This window comes from Lissotriton vulgaris, chromosome 8 (assembly GCF_964263255.1).
Source record: "Lissotriton vulgaris chromosome 8, aLisVul1.2, whole genome shotgun sequence".
NCBI lineage: Eukaryota > Metazoa > Chordata > Amphibia > Caudata > Salamandridae > Lissotriton > Lissotriton vulgaris.
In genome coordinates, this window is record NC_141696.1 from 119,158,250 (window position 1) to 119,184,839 (window position 26,590).

Genomic DNA, 26,590 nt, shown 5'->3' on the forward strand with positions numbered 1-26,590 from the left:
AAATGAGAGAAATTAGAGCTGGGAGGAAGAATATAAGCAACTCAATGACTTATGAGTTTTTTTAATACTGGACTACATCCGCTGCCTCTTAAAGAACTATATGCCTTCGGCACGGCCGGCTCAGGAGTCCGAGAATGCAGGCTCTGCAGGTACAAACGTGAGTCACCGGCCCACCTACTATTCTGCTGCCCGGCCCTGCGCATGGCCCGCAGTCTCTACCTCAGGCCAATTCTAAGACAATCAGGAATCCGCACCGCAAAGGAGGCGACCACCTACCTTTATACCTTGACAACGGTAAAGCACATGGCCTCCTTCGGAAAGTTCATTCACCAGACACGATCCCTGCTGATGGCCCCGGAGGGCCTGCCCTCATAGTGACTTTGCAGACCCATGCCTCAATATGAACCTTACTCACCGCAACCCCAGCCCCCTGGGTGGCACAAACTCCCTTGGTTTTAACTTTTGTTATTTTGTAACCTTGTATCTTGTTTTAATGTAATGGTTTTGAGGAACCAAACAATAAAAATAATTCATTCTTTCATTCATTCATTCATTCATTCATTCATTCCATCCATTCCATATCAAACTTTAACTGTTGTATTCACATGAAGCAAGTCTCACAATTTCAGCCATGTCAGGGCAACTATCTAGGTATAGCATTGCTTGAAGAAACTTACTTTAGCTACCTTATAGAGAACATTACTTAAATCCAAAATTTGCTAATTACAAGAGAACTTCTTCACATTACCACACTTAAATATTAGCACATGAAGTCTAAATGGTTGGCTTATGGTATTAAGACCTCGTAGAAAGCCAACCTGTAAATTATCCATAGCCTTGTTCGAAGTTTGCTAATGTTGCAGCCTATTCAAAGGCTTCAAAGCACGCTTTTCAAAGACTTGGATTAAGACGCCCAATAATTTTGTGCATCTGACCATGACCCATTCTTCTATATATAGATTAAATAAAGTAGGCCTTCATGTAGAGGGAACCGGTCTAGTACAATGTATCAGACTTTCTTAAAGATCAATAAAATGAGTCAACCCTAAAGGCTCCTGTAGATTCAATGAAAACACCAAAACCCTGATGCACAAATGGGCTGACCGTATTTAACACAGTGGGCGATCTTCAATTTTTCCATATTTATTGTTGTGGTAAAGCTATAGAGATTATGAACATCGGTTTAAAATCCCTTTCTTACAATTTAATTTTATGCTCTGTTTATATTCCTTCATAGTGATGGGTACATTATGCCTAGTAAAAAATGGGCACTCACAAACTGAGGTTTAACCCCTCAAACAATGTAGAAAGTGGAGACGGAACCATAACTGAGAGACACCAGAAAGACTCCTCTCCCACTGGGCGACCTAGCGTTAGACCCCATTGCGGCCCTTCCATATACAGAGATACCTCTGAGGGGCGCTGAGACTTGAAAATACAGATTACGAGTATTTCGATGTACATGAACGCAAAAAAACTAAAACAAAATACTGAAGCATTGTACATGCCACATAAGGTTTGTCAAATGTGTGGGGCTTCCTTGACTGGTGCCAATGTGCCAGTGTTTTCATTTCCCCTTGTCCTGTGAGATTTCTTTACCTGCTTTGTGCTTGTGGAAAAGGATGTCTGCATCCCCTGTTGTCTCCAATCACTGGCTCTGCCTATACACACAGGTCTATAGTGTCAGTGTGGTGCTGTACAGCTGGGATTTAAGAATGAGGAAGCAGCTAATAGCTGTAGAGCAGTGATGTGCCTGAAAATATGGCTTCTTCTATCATTGTATCCTGCCGTTCTTCTACCTGCCCATGTCAGTACTCTCAATGGTAACTCATGAGGGAGATAGTTATGGAGCCAGGACATGGCAGAACCAGTGGCTAGCTATAAAGCTCTGTGTGACAGTGTGTCATGGCTGCACCTTGCTATATAATATCACCACGATGCAATCAACAGACAGAAGAAGACTGTGCAGCAAAGGCCACATGAGACTACAATGCCACATCCATGGAGGGGGTAATGACCTGCCATGAAAGCATGAGGTGCCAAAACCTACAAATACAGTGACCATGGTGCTGAAGGCAGTGTCTAATAACCTGATATGACCAATATGACTTGTTGCTACACGAGTCATTACATCGCTTGCCTTCATAACACGGTTGTTGCAACAACCACGTTGTTACCACGCAATGCCATTACTACGCAAGTTGTTACATCGACTTGCAGTATTCAATTCAAATTTTATTGTTTGTCAAATAATAAAATGTTAAAACCGTATGACTCGCGTATACATGTACAGTAGATGGCGCGCTAACATTAGAAATGTATAATTTACTATTCCAACTTCAGCTTACGCAACAGTAGAGAAGGTGTTGGAATAGTAAACTATACTATTCCTTATGTTAGCGCGTCATTTTCTGCAAGTCGATGTAATGACTTGCGTAGTAATGGCATTGCGTGGTAACAATGCGGTCATTGTAACGACCACGTTGTATTGGCATTGCAATTTAATGACCTCGATGTGAAGGTCGTTTCCCCATATGACACCACTGCAAGACCTGCATCACTGCACATGTAGCTGTGCGTGCCACTTCCTACCTGAAAATTTGCATTACTTTGTCTTTAGCATATGGAATGGCCATTTAATTAAACAGATGCTGTTCGATAATGATGTACAATCCACTAGCACTTATATATTATGGCAAGCCGTACAATAAGCAGTGGAACCACTCACATGTGATACTCCACAGCAGGTGCATGTACTTTTTTGTCAGTTATACAAGCTCTAGGAGAGCACTGGAGGGAGCCTCTACATGCTGCACCCTTCAGCATCTGGGCTGCCTCCCTCTACTTCACTGCCTGGGTATCAGTTGTACACGGCAGTGCTGACACAATCTGCACAGAAACCAGAGAATGGTAGTAGTGTTTGCTCTAGCTGGTTTCCATACAGACTTTACTTCACTTAAGCCAAAGAGGAACAAATGAATTGTCAAGTTTTAACAGCTTGTGGAACCAAACACTAATCAGGGAAATCCACAACTAAGGTTCCGGCAAAAATTGAATGTATTATTATATTGTATTGAGAATTTAATATAAGTGACATCTTTCGCATGGCCTCTGCACTTTCTGTGTTCTGATAGGGCTCATAGTAGTTACAAATACATTTTGGATGTCAGCACACCATTAAAAAGGCACTGGTTCATTCTATATATGTAGTTTAAGCACTAGACGTAATCAGATCAATATAGAGTTCAATAGAAAATATTCAACTAATGCTGGTTCAAAATTCTTCATACGTGAATTAGCGTTTTTTTGATCCTTCTCCCGTTGCTAACACGTTTCGTCAAATGGGCATTTGGCCTTATGACTTCCTGAGTTGGGCCCAATACGTTCTGAGTCTTGGGGACCAATGAAAGCTGCCAAACTCGCCCTACTACAGCAAATGTAGTGGGAGACAATTTCACATCACTAAAAGTATAGGGGTGGCTTTCTGTAATTTCAAGACAGAAGGCGGTTCAAATTTGGGCAAGAGGGTCTTTTCCTCTTTGTTGTTATGTGCTCTGAATGAGTGAAAGCAAATAAAGGTGAGGCAATATTCATTGGGCATTAGGTCAATAGCACTTGTGTGTTTTCAATTAGGATAGAAGTGCTTTTATCCATGTTCATAATGCTAAGTTATCTTCTTGGACAAATTCTCATAGGCTGAATAAATGATCTTTTCCATGGTAGCTCATCTGAATATTTGTATATATAATGTATTAATGCCTTTTTATGAAATATCTGTTTATCTATTTTAATGGGGGGCTATTAGGGCTTTTTGGCAGCATGATACAACCCCTTTTACAACAAAGGTGTGGATCATAATGCAACCAAATAAATAGAAAAATACATTAAGATGCAAACTGCATAGGACTTGTCGTTTGCCACTATAGGGTATTATGAACATACATCCTAATTTAGATTCGGCGGATGGGATACTCCATCACAAAGGTGATGGATATTCCCTCTGCCATATTACAAGTACATTATATCTAAGGCGTAGACGGAATTCACAGAGTTTCACCCTGCGGAATTCCATGGAGTTACATGAAATCTCAGCGAGATTTCTTGGAGTTCCACGAACTGGTGGGAATGGGCACACTGCGTCGCTTGCACTGATTTTTAGCACTAGGAGCTTGATCCACGCTGAAAAATCAGCATGAACGTCTGATTTTGCTGCCACTGTCTGCTTCTTTGCTGCCACTCAAGATTGTCTACTTGAGCAGCAGCTTTCTCACTGTGAATGGTTACGACTGGCGTTGACCGCTCATGTTGAGAAAATCTTGAAGGTTACCCTCCTAGCGCCTGAAAATTTCACTAGGGGATGCCAGTTCTCGCTTACCAACTTATTGTTGGTGAGCCACCTGCGAGAAACGTGGCAGTTGGTGGAATTTGGCCAGAACATCATGTTACAAGCGTAATGCGGAGTGGGCAAAACTCTGCAAACTCCTTCTGAGGAGCGGAATTTCTCACCCACACCTAATTATATCCAATAATACTTGTAATACGGCGGGAGGATATCCGTCACATTTGTGATGGAATAAACTTTCCACCGGACTCTAAATCCGGCCGTTAGCCTTTACTCTACAATGATAACATTTGGGTCATTTGCCTGTCTGGCCCAATGTATTTTCTATGGGACTGACAGATGCAGGGTGCATTTCAGAAACACTGCAAACTAGGACACTACAAAACCACTAGGCTCTCATGTGCCACCCATGTCAAATATTTGCATTTTGTATTAGATGAAGTGTTTATGTTCACCTCATTATGCCTCACCTGGTGTAAGTTTCTGTTTGATACATATAACATTTATTAAGTGGTTGAACAAATTAAATCAAAGAAACATATAATAAAATCAGGATACATCACAACAAACCACATTAAAAAATCCTTACTTTATGTTCAAAAAGTATAACATACATACAATTTGTTTTATTATTATTATTATTATTATTTTTTTTTAGTAGTAATCATATAAATAGTAACATTAGTAGCAATAGCATTGCAGTTATTTATGTAAATGTTCATTTTTGTTGTTGTTTCTATTATCAGTGTTGAGATTAACAATGTCACTAAATTAATACAGCATTGAATATTTTTTAATCTGCTTCCTCAGGCTTGTGGTGTTGACTACGAAGTGAAAGCTTTCTGTGCAGAAAACCTAGAAGAAAAAATCCACAAAAGGTACATGGGAAAATATATATGAATAATGCAATCTGTTATGTATCATTGAGCTTAACATCAAATATATTGATAACGATATTCTCATGAGTGTTGAATGCACTTATTTGAGCATGGCATACATAGCGTGTACTAACAGTGGATGTAAACATAAGCAATTTCGATGAAAAATAAAGGGAATTTATATTTTTTAAACCACTGGTTATGTTTCTGTGAGGCTAGCATTAGAATCTCATCACACATTGGGTCTAGTTCAATAGGTAAATACATGCATGCTTATATACTCATGCGTATTTACTCCTACATGTAGATATAACTATTCATTTTTTTCAACTTTTCCCAGTGGAGATTTAAACCTATGTGTAGGCTTACATGTCTCCACCCAATTAAATGATGTCCCTTCTCCGGGTCAACTCCCCACCCCACTCCAGGCATACCAGGCAAAAGAGCGGACAAACGCTTGAACCTGGGTTACCCTACACATGTGGCTAGTGTACTGCTATGAAGAACCCAGCCTTTCACTACCATGGTCAGTCTGGCCCCGGTGTCCCTCAGAGCAGTGATGGGGACCCTATTCACCTTCATCTGGTGGTAGTGATGACTCCCATCCTCAGGGATCTCCAGTATAATTTCACCCCCAACTAAGGGAGTTAGGGCATGTTCAATTTTCATAACCTGGGGGCTACCTACCCCCAAGGCCACATGCCCCCCGTAGGGGTCCCACCAGTGGGTAGATTCTGTGGACAGACAGAGTCCCCCTGCTACCTTCCAAGTTGAAAACAATCAAAACAGCAGGGTGGAAGTGGGGCACTCTGGGCCACTGCCCACCAGAATTTCCCTCCATTTTCTCAGAAGGAACATGGGAACCCTTTCGTTCATTTTTAGCCTGGGACTTGTCGGTGTCTTCCTTCCCCTCCCCCTCATTCTGCCAGGAAGAGCATGAACCACCCTTCTTGGGGTCACTCCCAGGTACCTTTTTTGGACACTCTGGTGCCGACCCAGAGGTCTGCCTCCTCTACAAGCTTCTAGGAGTCAGCAAGTTTGCTATCTACTACTTATTAGCACAGCTCACCCCTGCCTCTCCCAACCACCCACTGCCTTTCCCACTCACCCCCTGCCTATCCCACTCACCCCTGCCTCTCCCAATCACCCCTGCCTCTCCCAACCACCCCCTGCCTCTAAAACAGATATTGAGCATTTGCTCTCTCAAAATTAGGTTGTGTAGCCCAATATAATCATCCAGTTTGCTGCCCCTCACCCAGTCCTTAAGTGCCTTGCTGGCATAATCTAAAAAGTCCACCCTAACTGCTTTGGGAGCTTGTGGCTGTCCCTGAACCTCTGCCAATACTTCTCGAGGCCGCCTGCTTAAACTTAGTAACAAGGATAGCCTTCATGGAGGCATACCTGGTCTGATCCTCTGTCTGTAATGTGAGAAGTGTATTCTTCACCACTTGGGCATGTGTTTGCACAGGTTACCTTACCCCCAGGATTCTTCTTGGACCTTCTGTACCATGAGTACAACTTCATAAGCGGAAAATCACTTGTCTGTATCATCTCTCACCACATAGTTAGGCACCACTCCTGAGTTATGGGTACTCTCATCCCTCCAGCTGACACAGTTGGCATGCTGCCACCTTCACTGTTCCATGCTGTAGGTGGCCGTGCCTTTAGTTCCTGCACCCTCATGCTCTTTTCATGCTTCAACATAAGCTTGCTTTTCTCAGTTAAGGCCCTCTCAGCCCTCTTTTTATCCTTTTTCAGCTATAAATTGGCCACTTCCAGCTTGAGCTTCCTCTCCTCCCTTCTGTCCTCCAACTCCTCTCGGGTCAGGTCCCTAGAAGACCCACTGCACCCTGCGCGTGGAGCGAGTTTCAACTTGGGGGTCAAGTGATCCTCCTCAGCAGAATGTTAATCCTCTGAACTGGAATCCAATTTTTGCTCCACATCATCCTCTCCATCCTGGTCCTGTTTTGTGACTGGCCACTGGTGGGTCTTTGTCCATGCCCTCAAAGCCTTTAGAAGCTCCGCCTTCCTGCTGCTCCTTTTGGTCAGCAGCCCCCTCTCCTGGCAAAAATCTGTGAGCTAAGCCACAGTGTACCTCTCCAGATTGGCCAGCTCAGGCTCCATCCTTGCAGGTGGGGTCAGGGACACAGTGAGGTAGAGTAGGATGTATTTAGAAACAGCAAAAATGGCAATGAAGGAGAATTTAAAACTCAAATTGGTCTTAGGTAGTAGATGGTAGTATGCACAGAATCAATGTATAGCACTGCACTGCACACACACAAGCACTGTCCTCATCCCTGATCATCAAAATCAGCGCAAAACACCCCCAGCCTGTTTCTTCGAGGGCAAGGTCCAACGGAGGGTTTTCCCAGATTCTTGGCAATGGATAATGGAATCCATAACAGATTTACTCATGACTAATAATGTGGATCACAATACCACTCTGTATGACCCTCAATGTAATGGGCAAGTCAACAGAATCAAACAATGAACATCAAGGAGGAGTAGGAGAGGGTATTTTGAATACAAATATATAGTTAACACCATCGGTGCTCATGACGAGCTCAGCTCGTCATGAGGCACAGTGGTGCTGTGCTCATGATGAGCTGAGCTCACCATGACTCGCGCGGTGCTCACACGCAGGGATAATTCCCCTGGTGTGCTGAGCGTTCCACGGAAACGGGTGTGGTCATGGCGAGCTCAGCTTGTCATGAGCACAGCGCCATTATGCAGCGTGAAGAGCCAAGCTCGTCACAAGCACTGTGGCGCTGTGCGAGCCCCCTCCCCCCAGCGCCGCGGGGAATTAGCCCCGCCGAGAAGGGGTTAACACATTACTCGGCACAGTAGAGAAGAAGTGAGTCCCTTGAAATTGCTAAAAGCACATGAGCATGAGCCTGCTTTGTATGCAAGTCCTTGGTGGTTGAGAAACACATTGATTTTAGATATGTTTCAACGGACAGCAAGATGATGATGGAGCAGAGTGTGGCTGGGAAGTAGGACAACATAAACAATAAGTATGATGTTGACACGATGATATGTATTTCGAATTTCAAGGTGGGATCGTGCGTCTGTATCTTGAAACCTGGGATTATTGCCAAGACAGCATCTAAGTTTGTAAAACCATTTAATGTAATCAAGGAGATTCTCCACAGTGTGATAACACAGGTTGATGGAGTTTGAAATTTCAAGCATGTGGCTAGGTGTGGTAGAGGAGTTGCTGATAAAAGAGTGTGCAGGTACCATCTGCTGGTGAAGTGAATGATGATTTCTTTGTTGTAGTGAAAACAAAAGCAGTCAGTGAGACTTTCACTGTTCAATCAGAGTGTGTTGCTGACGATAATACTTTGGCTAGGAGTTGTTCAAACAGTTTGAGGATCTCAGATGAGGCTAGTGGGATAACAGATGAGTGTGGTTATGTGGCCTTGATAGTCAAGCTCATAGGTAAAGTTAGAAAGCATGTGTTACTCTTAAAGATTTTGTATGAGTTAGCATGTGTAAAGTCAGTTTTACCCTTTTATAACTCCACTGTATATATTGTTTCCTATTTTCCATTTCTAGTGTGGTTTTCTTGTTTTTCTTTTTGTTAGTTCTTTTCAGTTCTCTTTTCTGTATGAAGGGGGATATGTAGTATACCTCATAGAGTAGATTGTCTTATGGCTGCCACACAAGCAGTCTGTCTCTGTACTTGCTGCTCCACTGTTTCTTAACGTTCTGCATTTCATTATTCCACAAGTGTGGCACTGTCATGAGTGTATAAGAAGTCACTTACCTAGCTCTTCGTGGTACTTTACAATGGGTTTTGCTGATAATTGCTGACTAGCACTGCATTAATATAGGCATACACATCATGCATCTGCCGCCTTTCCCTTTAAAGTAAACCTGTCACTTCTACCTCACCCTTCCATAGTCTACAACGTCTTCGAAAGGGCATTTATGACAACACCTGGCTGCACTGTCAACTGATAATAGAAATGAAGTGACTGAGAGCCTAGGCAGATTTCCAAAGGTCAAACATTTTAATTTCAGAATGACCCACTCAATCCTTCAGAGATGATGCAATTAGTACTATTGAGGAGAGTGATAACACCTAATGTTTATGTGCCTAAAAATAGCTTAGCTTTTATTGCATGCTACCTGAAATATATCTTGTTTGTTGTTATGGTGTAAATATGTCGCTCATTGTTTCTGTAATTAGACTAATCCTAAGGAATGGTCAGATTCACAAAGAGTGTTGCATAAGTGGGTGCACATTTCACTCGTAGTACTCCTGCGGACGTATTATGTATTGGGCTCATTGTTCATGTATGCACCGTGGCGCACCTTTAAGCCCTTGGCTGCGGGGCTGATTCCCCCGCTGTCCTGGGGAGAGGGGGGCGCGCACAGTGCCCCGGTGCTCATGACGAGCTCAGCTCGTCATGAGCCACGTTTCTCGTGTGCTCATGACGAACTGAGCTCGTCATGACCACGCCCGTTCCTTAGAACGCCCAGCACAGCAGGGGAATTAGCCCCGCGCCTGAGCGTTCTAACGGTCATGACTAGCTCAGCTCGTCATGAGCACATGCGAATCGTGGCTCATGACGAGCTGAGCTCGTCATGAGCGTCGAAGGGGTTAAACAAGTGTGAAGGCACAAACATGAACAGTGCACCAGTTTGTAATGAATGCATTGCCCTGAAGGGCTTATGCAGCCGCTCCGTGTTTCACTGTGCAGGCGGCACCTGCCTGCACTTTATAGATGTGACAGAGATCCCCCTGCTGGCAGGTGCAGTGAGTGACTGCATCCTCCTGGAGGGGATGTCTGGAACTCCAGGAGGACATCTTTGTACCCCCCAGAGGGCTGCCCTCAAGGGGCACATTGACAGTGAGCCTCCTGGTGCCTTTGTTGTCTTTGCGCCCGTCCATACTACGTCATGGGTGCTGAGGCAAAGGGATTTCCTCATTTGCGTGGGGCCATGCGCCCATGCAAATGAGGGAAGGCCCTGTCGAGCTACATGTGCCCCAGCGCTATCAGTATTACAGAAGGGGCTGCACAAGCATCTGCAGCTGTGCTGTAAACACCAAATTGCCCTGGGGGTGCACAGAGTGTGAGGGCAGATGCCAGTTGCTACCCCTGGGCACTTTCTGCAATACAGCCCTAGGTGTCTAAGTGCATTTATATACACATGATGCCCTTCTAATAGCAGCAGATGGCTTACAATGAGAATTAAATTAACGTGGTTCTTGCTGCTATAATTATTTTCTCAAAGTGTCTTTATTAATATTTATTTAATCGTTTCCTATAGTGCAAACAGGACTCTAGGGCATCAGAGCACTTTACAATTAAAGAAGGTGAACAACAAGGGACATATTTAATTTACAGGTAGACTCAATGAATCCAGCCAAAAACAAAATAACATTATTCAGGAAATACCAAAGGTATTATCAAGCACCTTGAAGGTTAGCAATGAGTTTCTCGAGATAGATAAACGTTATGTGCACTTTATTGTATTTCTTTTGCAGAAATTATAATGTAAACTACATGATGATCGGCATGTTGAGAACGAGCGCTCTCATGAGGTTATGTTGCCTTTAAAACACAACGTATTAGCAACATTTTTCATCTAATTTAATTTATTTTAAGTAGTTTTATATAGTGTAGACATTACCCAAAGTTGTTACAGTTCTTTACATTAGAAATAGGACATTACATAAAAGTCATAAATGATACCAGTCAAAAATATTTAGTATCAAATGTAAACACTAATGATGCTGCAGAAAGTATCATACGTGGAGGTAGAAGGATATGCCGTAAACCAGCATTCAGTAAATCATGAGTCCGAGAACAGTGGAAGGGAGAGAAGAAATCAATCAAAATGTCTCAACATAGAAGGGTTTCCAGTTCAACTCAAAGAGTGTCTGTGAGGCATTAGAACATTGGAATGTTGAGCACTCCATTGAAGACAATCAAGTGTTCAGGGCTTCTAATGGCTGGTAAAAGCCTGGTGCTCCAACATTCCAATGTTTGTCTTTAACAGCAACAACTGGGAACAAAGGCCTGACGGAGCCAGAGGGGATTTCAATCTCCTCGGTCTCCTTACAGCCTTCGTTTTACTAATTAAAACATTCTGCCCTGGTGCGGAATGTTCAGATAGCCTTATAGCCCGCCGTAGCTGGGCTATAACGGTGATTATAGGCCTTCGGCTTGGGCCTTTAACGCTGGAGTGAGCCTTTAATGGCCGGTATAGCTACAGCGGTCTATAGGGTTATAGTGGTGCATAATCTTGAAGGTAAAGAGTTCAAGGCTTTACTGGCATTCCTAGAAAAGGACTGAGCCATAAATTGTTCCTTTGTAAAGGAGGGGGGGCGGGGAATAGGGAGTCAACATTTTGTGATAGCTACTCCCACATGATTTCTTTAGTTTGGCCACCGGATCATGTAGATTGCAGGTGTGAGGGCCGGGTAAGTGATGAAGGTAATTTTGTGTATGGCTCAGGCTTTAACCCCTTCCATGCTGGTGACGAACCCCAGCCGCCATGCACTAAAGTGCTCGTGTGCTGATGACGGCTGGGGTTCGTCATGGCCCGCCCCTGTTCGTTTGTTTACCGCACAGGGGCGGAAACCTGCCAGCAGTGAAGGGGTTAATGGGAAGCCAGCAGAGCGTTGATAGAACTAGTGGGATTTGGTGATCCCTTTTGGTTCTAGAGCTGAAATGTGCTTCCAACATGAAGAGCAACTTTTACTGGAACTAGGCGCATTTTGGGAAGACCAGTCAGGAAAGAATTATAGTAGATGATTCTTGACAACACCAAGAGTTTTGAGATCCTGTTGGGAGTGAAGAACGAGTATGGATTACAGGCCATTGGTACTGCATTGTCACTGTAGATTGAGCCTTTTATCAGTAAAAACTCCTAGGAATTTGGGTTTGTCGACAATGGTTGGTTTGCACTTGAGGATTTTGATTGAGTCGATCCAGGACTGGCAGTGGTGAAAGTGCTCAGGAAATGAGGAATAATTATATTTTCTCAAATGAGTGTTCGAGTTAATGCTCCTGCTACATTACCCTTGGATCAGACTGCCTCTATTCAGGCTGTCTGACACTAGTGCTTAATCTGTCAAAGAACTAGTGCCGGGCCAAAAGTATTTCTCTGAGATATTAAATATCGGCATGCTGACTACAAAGGCTGCGCTGTCTTGATTCCCTCCCATTCCTCTTTAATCCACCACCAGACATTTCCTGCCTCTTTATCTCATTCTTGCAGGTTCTTTTTCGCCCCTACTTTCTCACTTTTTCACTACTGTTTGTGTTTCTGCCTTCTGTCACCCTTTTGTGTTTTTTTCTTTCTTGCTCTGGATTAAAAGCCTGTTGAGTGCCGGTCCCAGAAAATATGTCCCTGTGGGCCTACCTGTAGTCACCGGCTCAAATTAAGCACTGTTGGATGGTACGGCTGGGGATCTCTGGAACTCTGATCTGATCACATAGTAGTAGGGTGTTTTCTCAACTGAAGAGTTAGGGGCTTCCTTTGGGAACTAAGGGCTTGATTTATTGTTTGGTGGAAGGGTTCCTCCTTTGCAAGAGCATTATAGCGTATGGCTCTTGTAATACAGAAGGGAGGATATCTGTTACCACTGTGTATCCCTTCCATCAAACTCAAAATCAGATCCTAAACCAGGCAATGAGCTTGTCCTGTAAAGAACAGATTTCTACTCTTTCCAGTACTATGGAGACAGGCCCACTTGGACACCGTCTCCCACCACACCCTCTGTGCAAGACTCCACGATGCCGGCATCCATGACAAAGCCCTAGAATGAATCCGCTCCTTCCTCACCAGCCGAACACAGAGAGCCAGACTTCCATAGTTCTACTCAGAACCCGAAGAGATCAGCTGTGGTGTGCCTTGGGGCTCCTCCCCGAGCCCCACCCTCTTTAACATCTACACGGTCCACTTACGGCCATCGTCAGAAGTCATGGACTCAACATCGTCTCCTATGCCGATTTCACCCAGAAGATTCCCCCCCTCACCGACAAGCACACAGCCCCCAAGAGCAACTTCCATAACAGGATGAAGGCGGTCGCCACCTGGATGAATGACAGCTGCCTCAAGCTCAGCTCAGACAAGACCGAAGTCCTCATCCTGGACTCCAACCTCTCTGCCTGGGACGACTCATGGTGGCCCTTAGCGCTCGGAACCCCCTCCACACCCACTGGTCATGCATTAAACATCGGCATCATCCTAGACTCCTCGCTCTTAATGAACTGCCAAATCAATGCTGTCTCATCCTCCTGCTTCCGCACGCTCTACCTGCTTTGGAAGATCTTCAAGTGGATCTCCACCCAGTCTAGGAAAACTGTTTCCCATGCGCTCGTCAGCAGCAGACTCGACTACTGCAATGCACTCTCCACCGGCACTAACCAAAACCTCTTCAAGAAACGGCAGAACATCCATAACGCCTTAGCCAGACCCATCATGAGCATCCCCCACCGCAGCCACATCACCAGTCAACTGAGAGACCTCCACTGGTTCCCAATCAACAAAAGAGTCACTTTCAAGCTCCTCATGCACACCTACAAAGCCCACCACAATGCCGGAACTGCATACCGCAACCACCGCCTCTCCTTCTACTCACCCACCCAACATCTCTGCTCCATCTACCTGGCCCTGAGCACCAGCCCACAGATCTGAAAGACCTCGGCCAGAGGAAGCTCCTTCTCTACCTCATTGCTAAGACCTGGAACTCCCTGCCTTTCCACCTCAGACAATCACCGTCGCTTCCTCAATTCAGGAAGGACCTCGAGACCTGGTTCTTTGACTGAACCGCAGAACCCCAACCCCCCTACAGCGCCTTGAGACCCTGACGGGTGAGTAGTTGTGCTTTACATGAAACCTGACGGATTGACTGAGGAGCAGGGACTTTTTCTTGTTCTGTTTATTTATTAGTCTATGTCTGCTAGCGCAGCTGATAAGTTTCCTGTGTACGATGTTTATTAAATAGAATGTGAGAACAGCATGTATGCACCTCCAATTGACTGCAGCAGAGTTTACATTTTACAAGCCTTATATGTATTGAGTTTCAGAGAAATTATATATTATTTTGCAATGTTTATGAATGATTTGTAAATATTTTGTTGACCTTCCTCCATGCTGCTATCAAAGGTCACACATTGGCTGAAGTGAACACACATACACTGGAAAGTAATTTCTTTGGCGGTCCTAACTCATAAAGTTTTCTCAGATTTCCCAACTGGCCTCCTCTGTCCAAAATTAACTTTATGATACGGGCCCTATTGCAAGGAAAATGTCTGCTTCCTCCGTGCTCTGGTTTGGTAATAAAACTCCTGTCAATCCCACGGCGCATGCTGCACTTTTGTTTGCTAAGGCACAGCATAAATTACAATATATCTGTTTCTGTCAAAAGTCAAATTCTTCTTCTAAATCTGAAATCTGTGATCGTAAATTGTGTTTTCTATATATTTTCCCTTGCTGTTCTTTTCTTTTGCTGAGTAAGAGGAAAATATGACGTTACAATGCAAACAAGTAAAAACACATGCTTTTAAAACGCGGTTTTTACATTGCAACTACCATTATTTTGCATGATTTTACAACGCATTCCATTACAACGCATACCATTACAATGCATATTAGTGTTAGGGCAACATAGGGTATGTGTTGGATTGTGTAGGGGTAAAAATTACTATTCCCACTCGAGTGAGTGCAACAGTAGGTTAAGTGTTGGATAGTGTAGGGGTAAAAATTACTATTCCCACTCCAGTGAGTGCAACAGTAGGGGAGGTGTTGGATAGTGTATGGTTAAAAATGACTATTCCCACTTCAGTGAGTGCAACAGTACGGTACGTGTTGGATAGTTAGGGGAAAAATGTACTATTCCCACTCCAGTGAGGGCAACAGTGGGGTAAGTGTTGGATAGTGTAGGCGTAAAAATTACCATTCCCACTCCACTGAGTGCAACAGTAGGGTAAGTGTTGGATAGTGTAGGGGTAAAAATTACTATTCTCACTCTAGTGAGTGCAACAGTAGGGAAAGTGTCGGATAGCTTAGAGGTAAATATTGCTATTCTAACTCCAGTGATTGCAACAGTAGGGAAAGTGTTGGATAGCTTAGGGGTAAAAATTACTGGATCACTGACTAAATATCGACGGACACAATATAGACTACCCAAAATATCGACGCCAAAACATCGAAGTCCTATCTACAAACAGGTAAGTACCAAAATATCGAGTCCAAAATATTGTTTATATATACATACATTGTAAAAATATTGAATTTGTTAAAAATAATGTAATATAAAAAAATTCTTAAAAATAAATAGCTAAAATATACTTAAAAATACTTAAATTACCTTAAATATTAAATAATTAATGTAACTTATAAAAAAATACAATCATATCTGTTAAAACATATATATATATATATAAACATAATATTAATAGAAAATACACAATATTATTACAGTAGGATAGCGTAGGGGTAAAAATTACTATTCCCACTCCAGAGAGTGCAACAGTAGGGAGAGCGTTGGATAGCGTTGGGGTAAAAATTACTATTCCCACTCCAGAGAGTGCAACAAGAGGGAAAGCGTTGGATAGCGTAGGGGTAAAAATTACTATTCCAACTCCAGTGAGTGCAACAGTAGGGAAAGTGTTGGATAGCGTAGGGGTAAAAATTACTTTTCCCACTCCAGCGAGTGCAACAGTAGGGAAAGCATTGGATAGCGTAGGGGTAAAAATTACTATTCCAACTCCAGTGAGTGCAACAGCAGGGAAAACGTTGGATAGCGTAGGGGTAAAAATTACTATTCCAACTCCAGTGAGTGCAACAGTAGGGAAAACGTTGGATAGCATAGGGGTAAAAATTACTATTCCCACTCCAGTGAGTGCAACAGTAGGGAAAGCGTTGGATAGAGTAGGGGTAAAAATTACTATTCCCACTCCAGAGAGTGCAACAGTAGGGATGGCGTTGGATAGGGTAGGGGTAAAAATTACTATTCCCACTCCAGTGTGTGCAACAGTAGGGAAAGCGTTGGATAGCGTAGGGGTAATATTTACTATTCCCACTCCAGAGAGTGCAACAGTAGGGAAGGCGTTGGATAGCGTAGGGGTAAAAATTACTATTCCCACTCCAGAGAGTGCAACAGTAGGGAAAGCGTTGGATAGCGTAGGGGTAAAAATTACTATTCCCACTCCAGAGAGTGCAACAGTAGAGAAAGCGTTGGATAGCGTAGGGGTAAAAATTACTATTCCCACTCCAGTGAGTGCAACAGTAGGGAAAGCATTGGATAGCGTAGGGGTAAAAATTACTATTCCCACTCCAGTGAGTGCAACAGTAGGGAAAGCGTTGGATAGCGTAGGGGTAAAAATTACTATTCCCACTCCAGTGAGTCCATAGTAGGGAAAGCGTTGGATAGCGTAGGGGTAAAAATTACTATTCCCACTCCAGAGAATGCAACAGTAGGGAAAGCGTTGGATAGCATAGGGGTACATTTTCATATACCCACTCTAGTGAAAATAAATGAATATAAATCACAAAATTATAAATTAATCAATTAATAAATTTTAATTACCAATTAAGAATTAATTAATTACCAATTAAAAATTAATTAACGGGGCGTGGCCAAGATGGCGGGGTGAGCGGACGCTTCCTCCCGTAGCTCCTCCGGCCCAGCTCAGCCCGAGCCCCGATTCCTGCGCTTCTCTCCCCCCGCGGCTGCACCGCGGGTGAGGGAACTGTGCCGGAGTTCGTGGGGCACATTCTGATGCCACTTCGACTTCTGTGGCCCCGGGGGAAGTCCACGAAAAGTTTATTCGGAGATCGCTCCGAGGAGTAGAACCCGGGTCGCCCCGAGGAGAAGAGCCTGGAGGCGGAGCATACGGCGGCGCTGTCCGCGCGCCTCGGCTAGGCCGAGTGCTGAAAAGCTGAAAGCCGGAGATCCCGAGGGAGCGGAATAGACGGACTCCGCGGAGTGTGGAGGCTTCCTAGTCGGTGGCCTGGTGGCAAGCACCACTGCTGGGCGACGAACCCCAGCCCTGCGCCGGCGATCTTCCCCCTACCCTGGGTTTCGAGGGGTGACGCCTTGCGAACTCCGCGCCTGGAGGCGCTGGATGGCGGAGTTCGAGCAGTGCCCGAGCCGGGCAAATCAACTAGTGGTGAAGGGAGACATCGGTTTCGCACTTTCCGGACCCGTTGCTGTTTGAAGGTCGCCCACGGACTTGCTGGCCCGGACTGCCTTCTTGGGTTCCACCCTCCCGCCATCTTGTCTTTGTGTGGCTGTGCCCAGGGACCCTAGCCCGCGCCCTTCTCACACGGGGGCCTCGGTTCGTCCTGGCACCGACTCATCTGCTGCCCTCCCTGGGAGTACGGGGCTGGAGGCCTCCGCTTTGGACGTTGCTGCCTGCCCTGCTGGCCCGGGGGTCGTCTTGCCCAGGCCCGGGCCGCCATTTTGTTGCCTGTGACGCACTACACTTGTCCCCGACGAGGGCCTCACATCTGGTGCCCGCGAGCGGTGGCGCTCGCCTACAGCAGCTGATCCTGGGCTTCACCGGGGGCCAAGATGACTGGGAGACATGGCGCGGCACGAGGAGATCGCACCTTGCCGGAAATGCTCGGCAGGTCCCAGCAACTACGCGACAGGACACAGCCGTCACCGGGGGCCTCCCGGGCCTCAACGGACGCAACCGTGGGCGAGCCACCAGTCACGAGGTCCTTCATGGAGGACTTATTCAGCTCCCTCAAGGAGGAATTTCAAACTCTTAAGACCGAAGTGAATGGAGAGGTCCGGGAAGTGCGCAGGGAGGTCGAAGGCCTGGGCGAGCGGGTTGACACTGTGGAGACGGCGGCCCAACGTCGCGATGAAGAGATAACTCATCTCCAGCAGGACGTCCTCCGCCTCCGGGAGCAATGTGTCGAGCTCCAGGCCCACTCGGAGGACCTCGAGAACAGGTCCAGGCGGAATAACATCCGGGTGCGAGGGGTTCCATCCGCGGATGAAGGTACGGACCTGGTGGCCTATCTGCAGGACCTGTTCCGCGACATCTTGGAGGAAGAAGCGGATTTCCCGATCCGCATTGACAGAGCACACAGGGTGGGCCGCCAGCGCCAGTCATCGGCACCCCCGCCTGATATCCTGGCATTCCTGCCGGATTTCCCCCTGAAAGAGCGCATCATGACGGAGGCCCGCAGGAAGCAGCCGCTGACCTTCCGAGAAAGACCTGTGGCGCTCTATCAGGACCTGTCCGCCATCACACTGCAGAAGCGCAGGTCCTTCCGCATCGCTACGGACTTTCTGCGAGAGCATGAGACAGCCTATTCCTGGGGTCATCCCTTCCGTCTTATCTTTCGGTGGAATGGGGTGCTGCATCAGCTGCGCTCTTTACAAGATGTCTGTGGAGTACTGGGCCTTACTGCTACGGAGGAGGAAGGGGCTACACCCGCATGGCGACGCCCCGAGTGGCGGGGCCGATGGAGATCGAGGAGACGCCAACCGTCAGCGACGGCGAGTCGTCCAGACTCGCCCACCATCAGAGCAGACATGGAGGAGGCCCTGAGGACTGCGGCCAGGAACTTGCCCGAATCTACTGGTGTGGCCCTAACGGCCTAACTTTTCTCCGGGGGGAGAGACTCTTAGCTTTAACGATGCTGGGCTGGGGCTGGGGGCTGGGGGGGCGAGGGGGGAGGTGTGTGGCTGGACGTCCACTTGACTGTTTTCTGCAGACTCGCCCACTTGGGCTAGACTGAGACTATGGGGTGTTGTTCCCTGTTTTTCTTTGTTTTGGTTGGTTGCCATGGGCTGGTTCTGGGGGGGTTTAACTGTTGGTTTGGTGTGGGGGGGGTCCCGTCCGAAGTTGTCCGAACATGTGCGATGCTGCCTCTGGCCTTCCCTGCGCCCCTGCCCCGCGCGCCCCCTCCACTGATCCCTCGCTCGCTGCATAGCGCGTTGTTTCCCTGGAGGCGATGCCGCCCCTGAAAGTAGTGACCCTTAATGTTAAGGGTCTGAATAATCCCGTGAAACGTAGGGCGATCCTTTCCCTGTTGGAGGGGTCGCAGGCGGATATCTGCCTCCTGCAGGAAACCCATTTACTTTCCAAAGATTGCCATAGGTTGCGCTCTGCCAAGTTCCCTACGCAACTCTTTTCCTCTGCTACGACTAAGACTGCTGGGGTGGCCATTCTTCTGGCCAGCTCCTTCAGGGGGGAGGTGTTGCATAAACATGCTGAGCAGAAGGGGAGGCTTCTAGTGTATCGCATGCGTTTGGGAGGTGTTGCCTTTACGGTTGGTTCGGTATACAGCCCAAATGACCACCAGGACCGCTTCCTGGAATCTGTGTTGGTGGACGTTACTGCCTCGCCCGATCGCCATATCATCTTGGGGGGAGACCTGAATATGGTCTTCGACTCCACCCTGGATAGGTCCGCCCAGCGCTTTCCGCAGACAGGGGAGCTTTCTAGGGCGGTACAGGACCAGATTACGGAGATGGACCTGCATGACCTCTGGCGCACCATGCACCCTACCGATAGGGACTACTTATATTTCTCCCACGCGCACCGCACTTATTCAAGGTTGGACTACCTCTTGGTAAGCGGACCGCTTTGTTCGGCCGCCACGGCGGCAGACATCGGGGTCTTGTCCCTGTCCGACCACGCCCCGGTTTCCGGAATCTTTGCTTGGCCGGCGGCCCCCCCCTCCAGAGGGATGTGGCGGCTTCGGGACACGCTTCTCCATAAGAAACCGGTTGTGAAGCGAGTGGAGGAGGTCATTCAGGACTACCTGACCCACAATAACAACTCTGACACGTCCCTGGCAACGCAGTGGGCGGCTTTGAAAACGGTCGTCAGGGGGGAGTTTATCTCCATTTCCTCGGCGGAAAACAGGGAACGCCAACGCAAGAGGGAGGAACTGACGGCACAGGTTAGGGAGCTTGAGCAGGTTCACCGCCGAACAGGGGCCCCTCGGGTTTGGAAGCAGCTGAAGGCGGCACGGAAACTCCTCTCTGCGTTAGACCTAGACCGGGCGGAGTATGCAGCGCTGCGCCTGAAGCATGCCTTTTACACCGGCGGAGACAGGTGCGGTAAGCTCCTGGCCCATAGGCTCAGGGCTGCGCAGCAACGCAATGTGGTGAAGGAGCTGGTGGGAGTGGATGGGATCCCGGTTTCCGGTGACGCGGAGGTGGCAGATTCCTTTCGCTCCTTTTACGAGGCGCTGTACGCTGCAGAGCCTTCCCCACCGGGAGAGGCTGAGGCCTACTTGGAATCCGTGACCCTCCCGGCCCTGGACCCCTCCCAGGCGGACCACCTAGAGAGGGACATTCACGTGGAGGAGGTCATCACCGCGATTGCACGGCTAAAGCATGGTAAAGCCCCGGGCCCGGATGGCTATACGGCCTTGTTTTACAAGACCTTCTGTCCCACTGTCGCGCCTCTCCTGGCTCGCTTGTTCAATTCCTTCTCCGAACCGGGAGCCATACCACCGGACCTTCTCTCAGCGACTGTGTCGGTTATCCCCAAGCCGGGGAAGGACCGGACCCTGTGCGGCTCGTACCGGCCCATCTCGCTCCTAAATGTGGACCTCAAGCTCTACACTGGAATCTTGGCGGCCAGACTGGGTCTCCACCTACCAGGTTTGGTGGAGGCGGACCAGGCTGGTTTTGTACCCGGTAGGCAGACGGTCGACAACACAAAGAGGGTGACGCACGTGCTGGAAAAGGCCTCACGCGTCCCGGGGGAGCGGATGCTGCTATCGGTCGACGCGGAGAAGGCCTTTGACAGGGTTCATTGGCCATATCTCGAGCTGGTTCTTGGGAAACTGGGGATCGGCGAGAAGTTCCGCACTATGGTCTTTAACTGCTATAGGAGACCGTCAGCGTCAGTGCGTGTCAATGGACACAGTTCCAGCAGCTTTGCCATTGAGCGCGGCACGAGACAGGGTTGCCCCCTCTCGCCGCTCCTCTTTGCCCTTTATATGGAGCCGTTTGCACAGAGGATTCGCGATAACCCGGACGCTATTGGGGTGAAGATGGGGCAATACACGCATGCTGTCAGCTTATACGCAGACGATGTCTTGCTGACCCTGGATGACCCCAGGCGGTATCTCCCTGCCTGCGTCCGGGAACTGAAAGCTTTTGCCCACGTGGCGGGCTTCAAAATGAACATGACTAAGTCGGCTGCACTGGATGTGTCGCTCTCTGCCGACACCAGGCGGGACCTTCAGAGTCTCTTTCCTTTGCAGTGGTCCTCCTCTACGGTGCCTTACCTGGGAATTTTGCTTGCTCCCTCCCTGCCTGCCATGGTCGCAGCTAACTATTCCTCTCTGGGTAAAAAGATCAAAGAGGAACTCGGCCGATGGAACAAGGGCCTGCTCTCGTGGCTGGGCCGTATCGCGGCGGTGAAGATGACGATACTGCCTCAGATCCTGTATCTTTTTCGCGCTGTACCTCTCCAGCCCCCTGTGGGTTGGATACGGGAGGCGCAGGCAGACATCTCCCGCTTTGTGTGGCAGGTCCGTAAGCCTCGGATGAAGCGGGTCCTCTCCATGCTTGCCCCGGAGGCGGGGGGTCTCGGAGTCCCGGACCTCCGGAAGTACTTTCAGGCGGCGCAGCTCCGGTATTTGGTGGAGTGGAGCCGGTGGGAATCGGACAAACACTGGCTCTTTCAAGACCAGGCAGTTGCGGGCCGCACCCTCCAGGAGGTCCCGTTCCTGCGGCACACTCACCGCCCGCCTAATCTCTACGCTTCCTTTATCACCCGGGTCCCGCTAAGAGTGTGGGACGCGGTGTGTGAGCTTCGTGAGCTCACCACTTTTCCGTCACCGTTCACTCCCATTGCTGGCAATCCAGACTTCACTCCGGGTCTGGAGCCGGGAGCCTTTTCCCACTGGGTGAGCGCGGGTTGCAGGGCGCTTTTCCAGATCTACGGGCCAGAGGGCGTGCTCCCCTTCCAGCAGCTCTGACAGGAGTATGGCCTGACGGAAGGGGACAGACTGCGTTACATGCAAGTCCGCCACTGGGCTCTTCAACCCCCAGTGCGTGACGTCGCTGCCCGTTCGATTACGCCCTATGAGCGATGGTTGGTAACCCGGACCTCGGACGCCAAGCTGATCACTGATTTGTATAGGTTTCTCCAACCCCCGCCGTTTCATTACCATAACCCAGGGAGGGAGCGTTGGCACAGGGAATTGGGCAGGACCCTGAGCCACAAGGAGTGGGACAGGATTGCGTATCGGGCGAGGCACTCTGCGTACCACACTGGGCTGACCGAAACCTTCACTAAAGTGTCCACCTACTGGTACTACACCCCGGAGCGGCTCTATGAGATGCGCAAAATCGGCGACAAAGGTTGCTGGCGCGGTTGCGGACAGGATGGCACCCTCACGCACATTCTCTGGGAGTGCCCGGTGCTGTCGGCCTATTGGAAGGAGGTCTTAGATGAGGTGGATAGGCATTTTGAGATCGAGCTTCCGCGCTTCCCCGCGTATGTCCTGCTAGGCCTCCCCAATGACTTGATGTACCCGCTGAAATCCCGCAGGGGCAGGCAGATTGCGATTGCGCTAGGCTCCGCCGTTCAGAACATACTTGTACTCTGGCGCACCCCCACTGCCCCCTCTATCACTGGTTGGCTGCATAGGCTCTGGCAGGTACTGGGCATGGAGAAGATGTCGCTAACGGCGGCTGGGAATATTGACCAGTTTGAGGAGCTCTGGCACCCCTTTTTGGCACTGCTGTCCACGGAATTTCACGAGCTCATGTGCCCACGGTACTTGCGCCTCCTTAGGCTGACGCCGCCGGCGGCTGCGGCAGAGTGAAAGTGCGGATTGGGGGCCGGGGGTTGGGGGCGGGAAGAGGGGTTATATGCTTCTAATGCTGACTTTCGGACGGGGATGTTGGGGTATTGTTTTCTTTCTTTTCCTCCTTTGCTTTTCTTTCTTCTTCTTTTCTGGGGTCGGGGGTTGGTGGAACGGTATGCTTCTCTTTTACTGTGTAGCGGGGTGCTATTCTGCCTAGGGAGTGGGGGTCTACAGGGGGGTCGTTCACAATGCTTTATTGCCTTATGTCTTTGCCTTGTTACCCTCTGGGGCTTCCTGTCTCCCTACTTCTCTTCTGACTCGCTGCAACGTTCCGCTTCTTGTACTGTATGTTTGCTTGACCTCCTGCTCCCCTCCCCGTGTTTTTGTGCCTTAATAAAATACTTTAAACATAAAAATTAATTAACAATTTATTCTAAATATATACCAAATAATGAACATGTTTAATTAATTATATTAAATTTCTTCCCACCCTATTCCCCTATAAACCCAAAACCAGCTACTAAAAATAAAATAATATTATTCCCATAATTATCAATTAATCAATTAATAAAAAATAATTATCAATTAACAATTAATTAATTACCAATTAAAAATTAATTAACAATTTCTTCAAAATACATACCAATTAATTAATTAACATATTTATAATTAAATTACTTCCCACCCTATTCCCCTATAAACCCACAACCCGCTACAGAATTAAATTACGCAAGAATTAAAATAATATAAAATTAATTACTTACAATAAATTACAAATAAATATACACTTTTCACACATAAACTAACATATAAAACACTTTAAAAAATTAGATAATATTAAAAAGTCGATATTTTTAATCACCTATATTATGTACTTCGATATTTTGACTGTCTATATTTTTAAATTCGATATTACAGTACTTACCTTCAAAACGATATTTTGGATGTCTATATTCTGTCCAGTCGATATTTTGTCCATTCTATATTTTGGACTCGATATTTAGGTTACTCGAAATTTTGAAATCGATATTTAGACCATTTACCAAAGTTACTATTCCAACTCCTGTGAGTGCAAAAGTAGGGAAAGTGTTGGATAGCGTAGGGGTAAAGATTACTATTCCCATCCACCCCAAAACTCATACCACCCCAAAAGCTAAAAAATCTCCATTACTTACCTTATAATGCGTTTTAATGGCATGCGTTGTAATGGTACGCGTTGTAATAGCATGCCTTGTAATTGCATGCGATATACAGTCATTTGCGTTGTAAAAGAAGTGTGATGTAATGACTGTGTTGAAATGGATGTTTCCCAGTAAGAGTGTTAACTGGGAGCACTCTCAAAGGAATCCCCTTTCTTGGAATGTATCTCTGGCCATCAGTGCCCCCAGATACAGCCAATCCTTGTGTGACTGGGATTTATTTTGTATTTTTTTATAGGATTCATTGAGGTGGTTATTCATGTGTCCACATTTTCAGTCATCTCTTGGGCTGACGGTTTCAACTACATTTTGGACATTGAGTGACATTACATCACACACTGTATAAACAGATTAAAAATGATTTGTTAATAGATCGTTGACAGATATTTTATTGTATTTCAGTACATTTGTATAAGGCACCTACTTGCCCCAGCAGTGCCCATTTATGGACTTGTGCGAGGAAATAATCCCTTTTGTCATTTCCCTACAACAGTCTGTTTGGATTCCTGAATTGCTGTGCATGTGGTTTAACCCCTTCGACTCTCGTGACGGAGCGGTTCCGTCATGAGCGTCGGTTGGGCTGTGCTCATGATTGAACCGTTCCATCACAACCACGCCCGTTTTCGAATCTTCAGCACAGCGCGAAAATTTGCACCGCGCTGAAGCGGTTAAGAGTTATCAAGCCTTTCATGTGCATCCTCCATGTATGATTCCCATATAGACTTTGGATGGGCTTTCAGAGTCACCATTGGGGGACTAGAGGCTAGAAGAATAATTGGGGTTCACTAGGGCCTCTCTGGCACACTTTTGGAAAACTCTGACCATCCCATTGAAGCAGCAATCATGGCTGTTGGGAGCCAAACAGGGGAAGTAGGACCACATGAATATGGATAAACACAGAGGAAAATGTGAAATAAAATCCGGAGCTTTACTTATAATTCAGAAAGCCAAGAACAAGAAAATATTATCAAATTCTTTCAATTCAGTTCAAATTATAAATCTTTCGTGCCTCGCATATAAATTGCTCCAGTTTTAAAGTTATGACTATTTGTTTATAACTCACAGTGGCATGTTTACGAAATGCGCGCAAAGCCATCCAGAAAAACCTTTAGTCTACAGCCAAGGAAAATACAAAAACATGGCAGTGGGAGAAAAACTGCATTCCCTCCATGTGCATATTTGACAGCAGAGCACTTCTGTACCAAAGCAGACAGTTTAAAAACCTAAGGCCAGATGTGCAAACGCATTTTGCAGTTACAAACCCTGCAATCCACAAAATGACAGGGCTTGCGACTGCAAAGTAGTATTATCAAATGTAATAAACCACTTTTGTCGTTTAGAAAAGCCTTTCCGAATTGCAGAAGGGGTTTCCTACATGAAAGAGACGCCCCTTCCTAAATAGGGTTCTCAGTGAGATTATCAATGGTTTGTTACTGCAGTTGCAGAGGCAACCCCTTGGAAAGTTACTCACACTTCTAAGAATGGCTTCTCACTCCATATTATTACAAACAGGAAACTTATCTTTAGGTCTCGCCCTGGAATTAGCATCTGAAGGATGCGTCCAGGGTCGGAGACTATAGCGAGCTGACACGGGGGAATGAGGGACAAAAAACTGTCACGCGCTTCTCCCCGGCTGGATTCAGCTGCTTGCACGCGCACCAACATTCACGCATGCGCACATCACAGCCACACGCATACACAGCACTCACGCATGCGCACATACACACGCATACACAGGCACACCCCCGTCACCTACACGCATACACAGAGACCCCTCCACACACACCAGCCCCTCTCCTCTCGGCTCCACACACACGCACACGCATTTACACTTACACAGACACGCAGGCACCCAGACAGGCAACCCCCCCCCCGTCACACACATGCATACACACAGACTCCAGGACACATACACATACACACACACATGCACGCTCACACACATACACAGTCCGCCGCCGCGCGCGCGCACACAGATGCCCCCCCCCCCCCAACAAGGCGAAGCCCCACTCACCGGCATCCTCAGTGCAGCGGCTCCCACCGGCAGCAAGACTCTTCTTCCCTTCTTCGGCACCGGGGTGCAGGGTAGGCTCCTGCCTGCTCCGGTGCGCCAAACAATCGCGGCTCTTCCGTGGGAGGCGGGGTAGGCTCCCGCCCTCCTACTTCCGGTTGTCCCGCCCGGCCTGCCTGACTTCCTGGTCGCAGGCCGGTGTACTATCAATAGACCCACCCCATCTATCTTTACACCCCCCGCATTTCCACGCATGCGCATAAGTCTGCGCAGCCGCACTATGGTCCATGTCTTGGCCGCATGTATTTTTAAGCTCCCCACTCTTCTGCCGGTTTAGTGCGCATGCTCGTGATTGCACTTTCAGTTTCAAGATCCACACACCGGAGTCACCCTT

The 26,590-nt window shown here is 47.4% G+C and overlaps 1 protein-coding gene across 5 annotated transcripts in view; it reads left to right on the forward strand.

The window, feature by feature from the left end:
- Window positions 1–26,590, forward strand: part of LOC147693572 (beta-arrestin-1) — a 903,972-nt gene that overhangs the window by 675,245 nt on the left and 202,137 nt on the right. For all 5 annotated transcript variants that reach the window (XM_086933800.1, XM_086933802.1, XM_086933801.1 and 2 more), the window contains one exon: window positions 5,153–5,220. In XM_086933800.1, coding sequence (XP_086789926.1) covers window positions 5,153–5,220 — 68 coding nt within the window. The remainder of the gene's footprint in view (window positions 1–5,152; window positions 5,221–26,590) is intronic.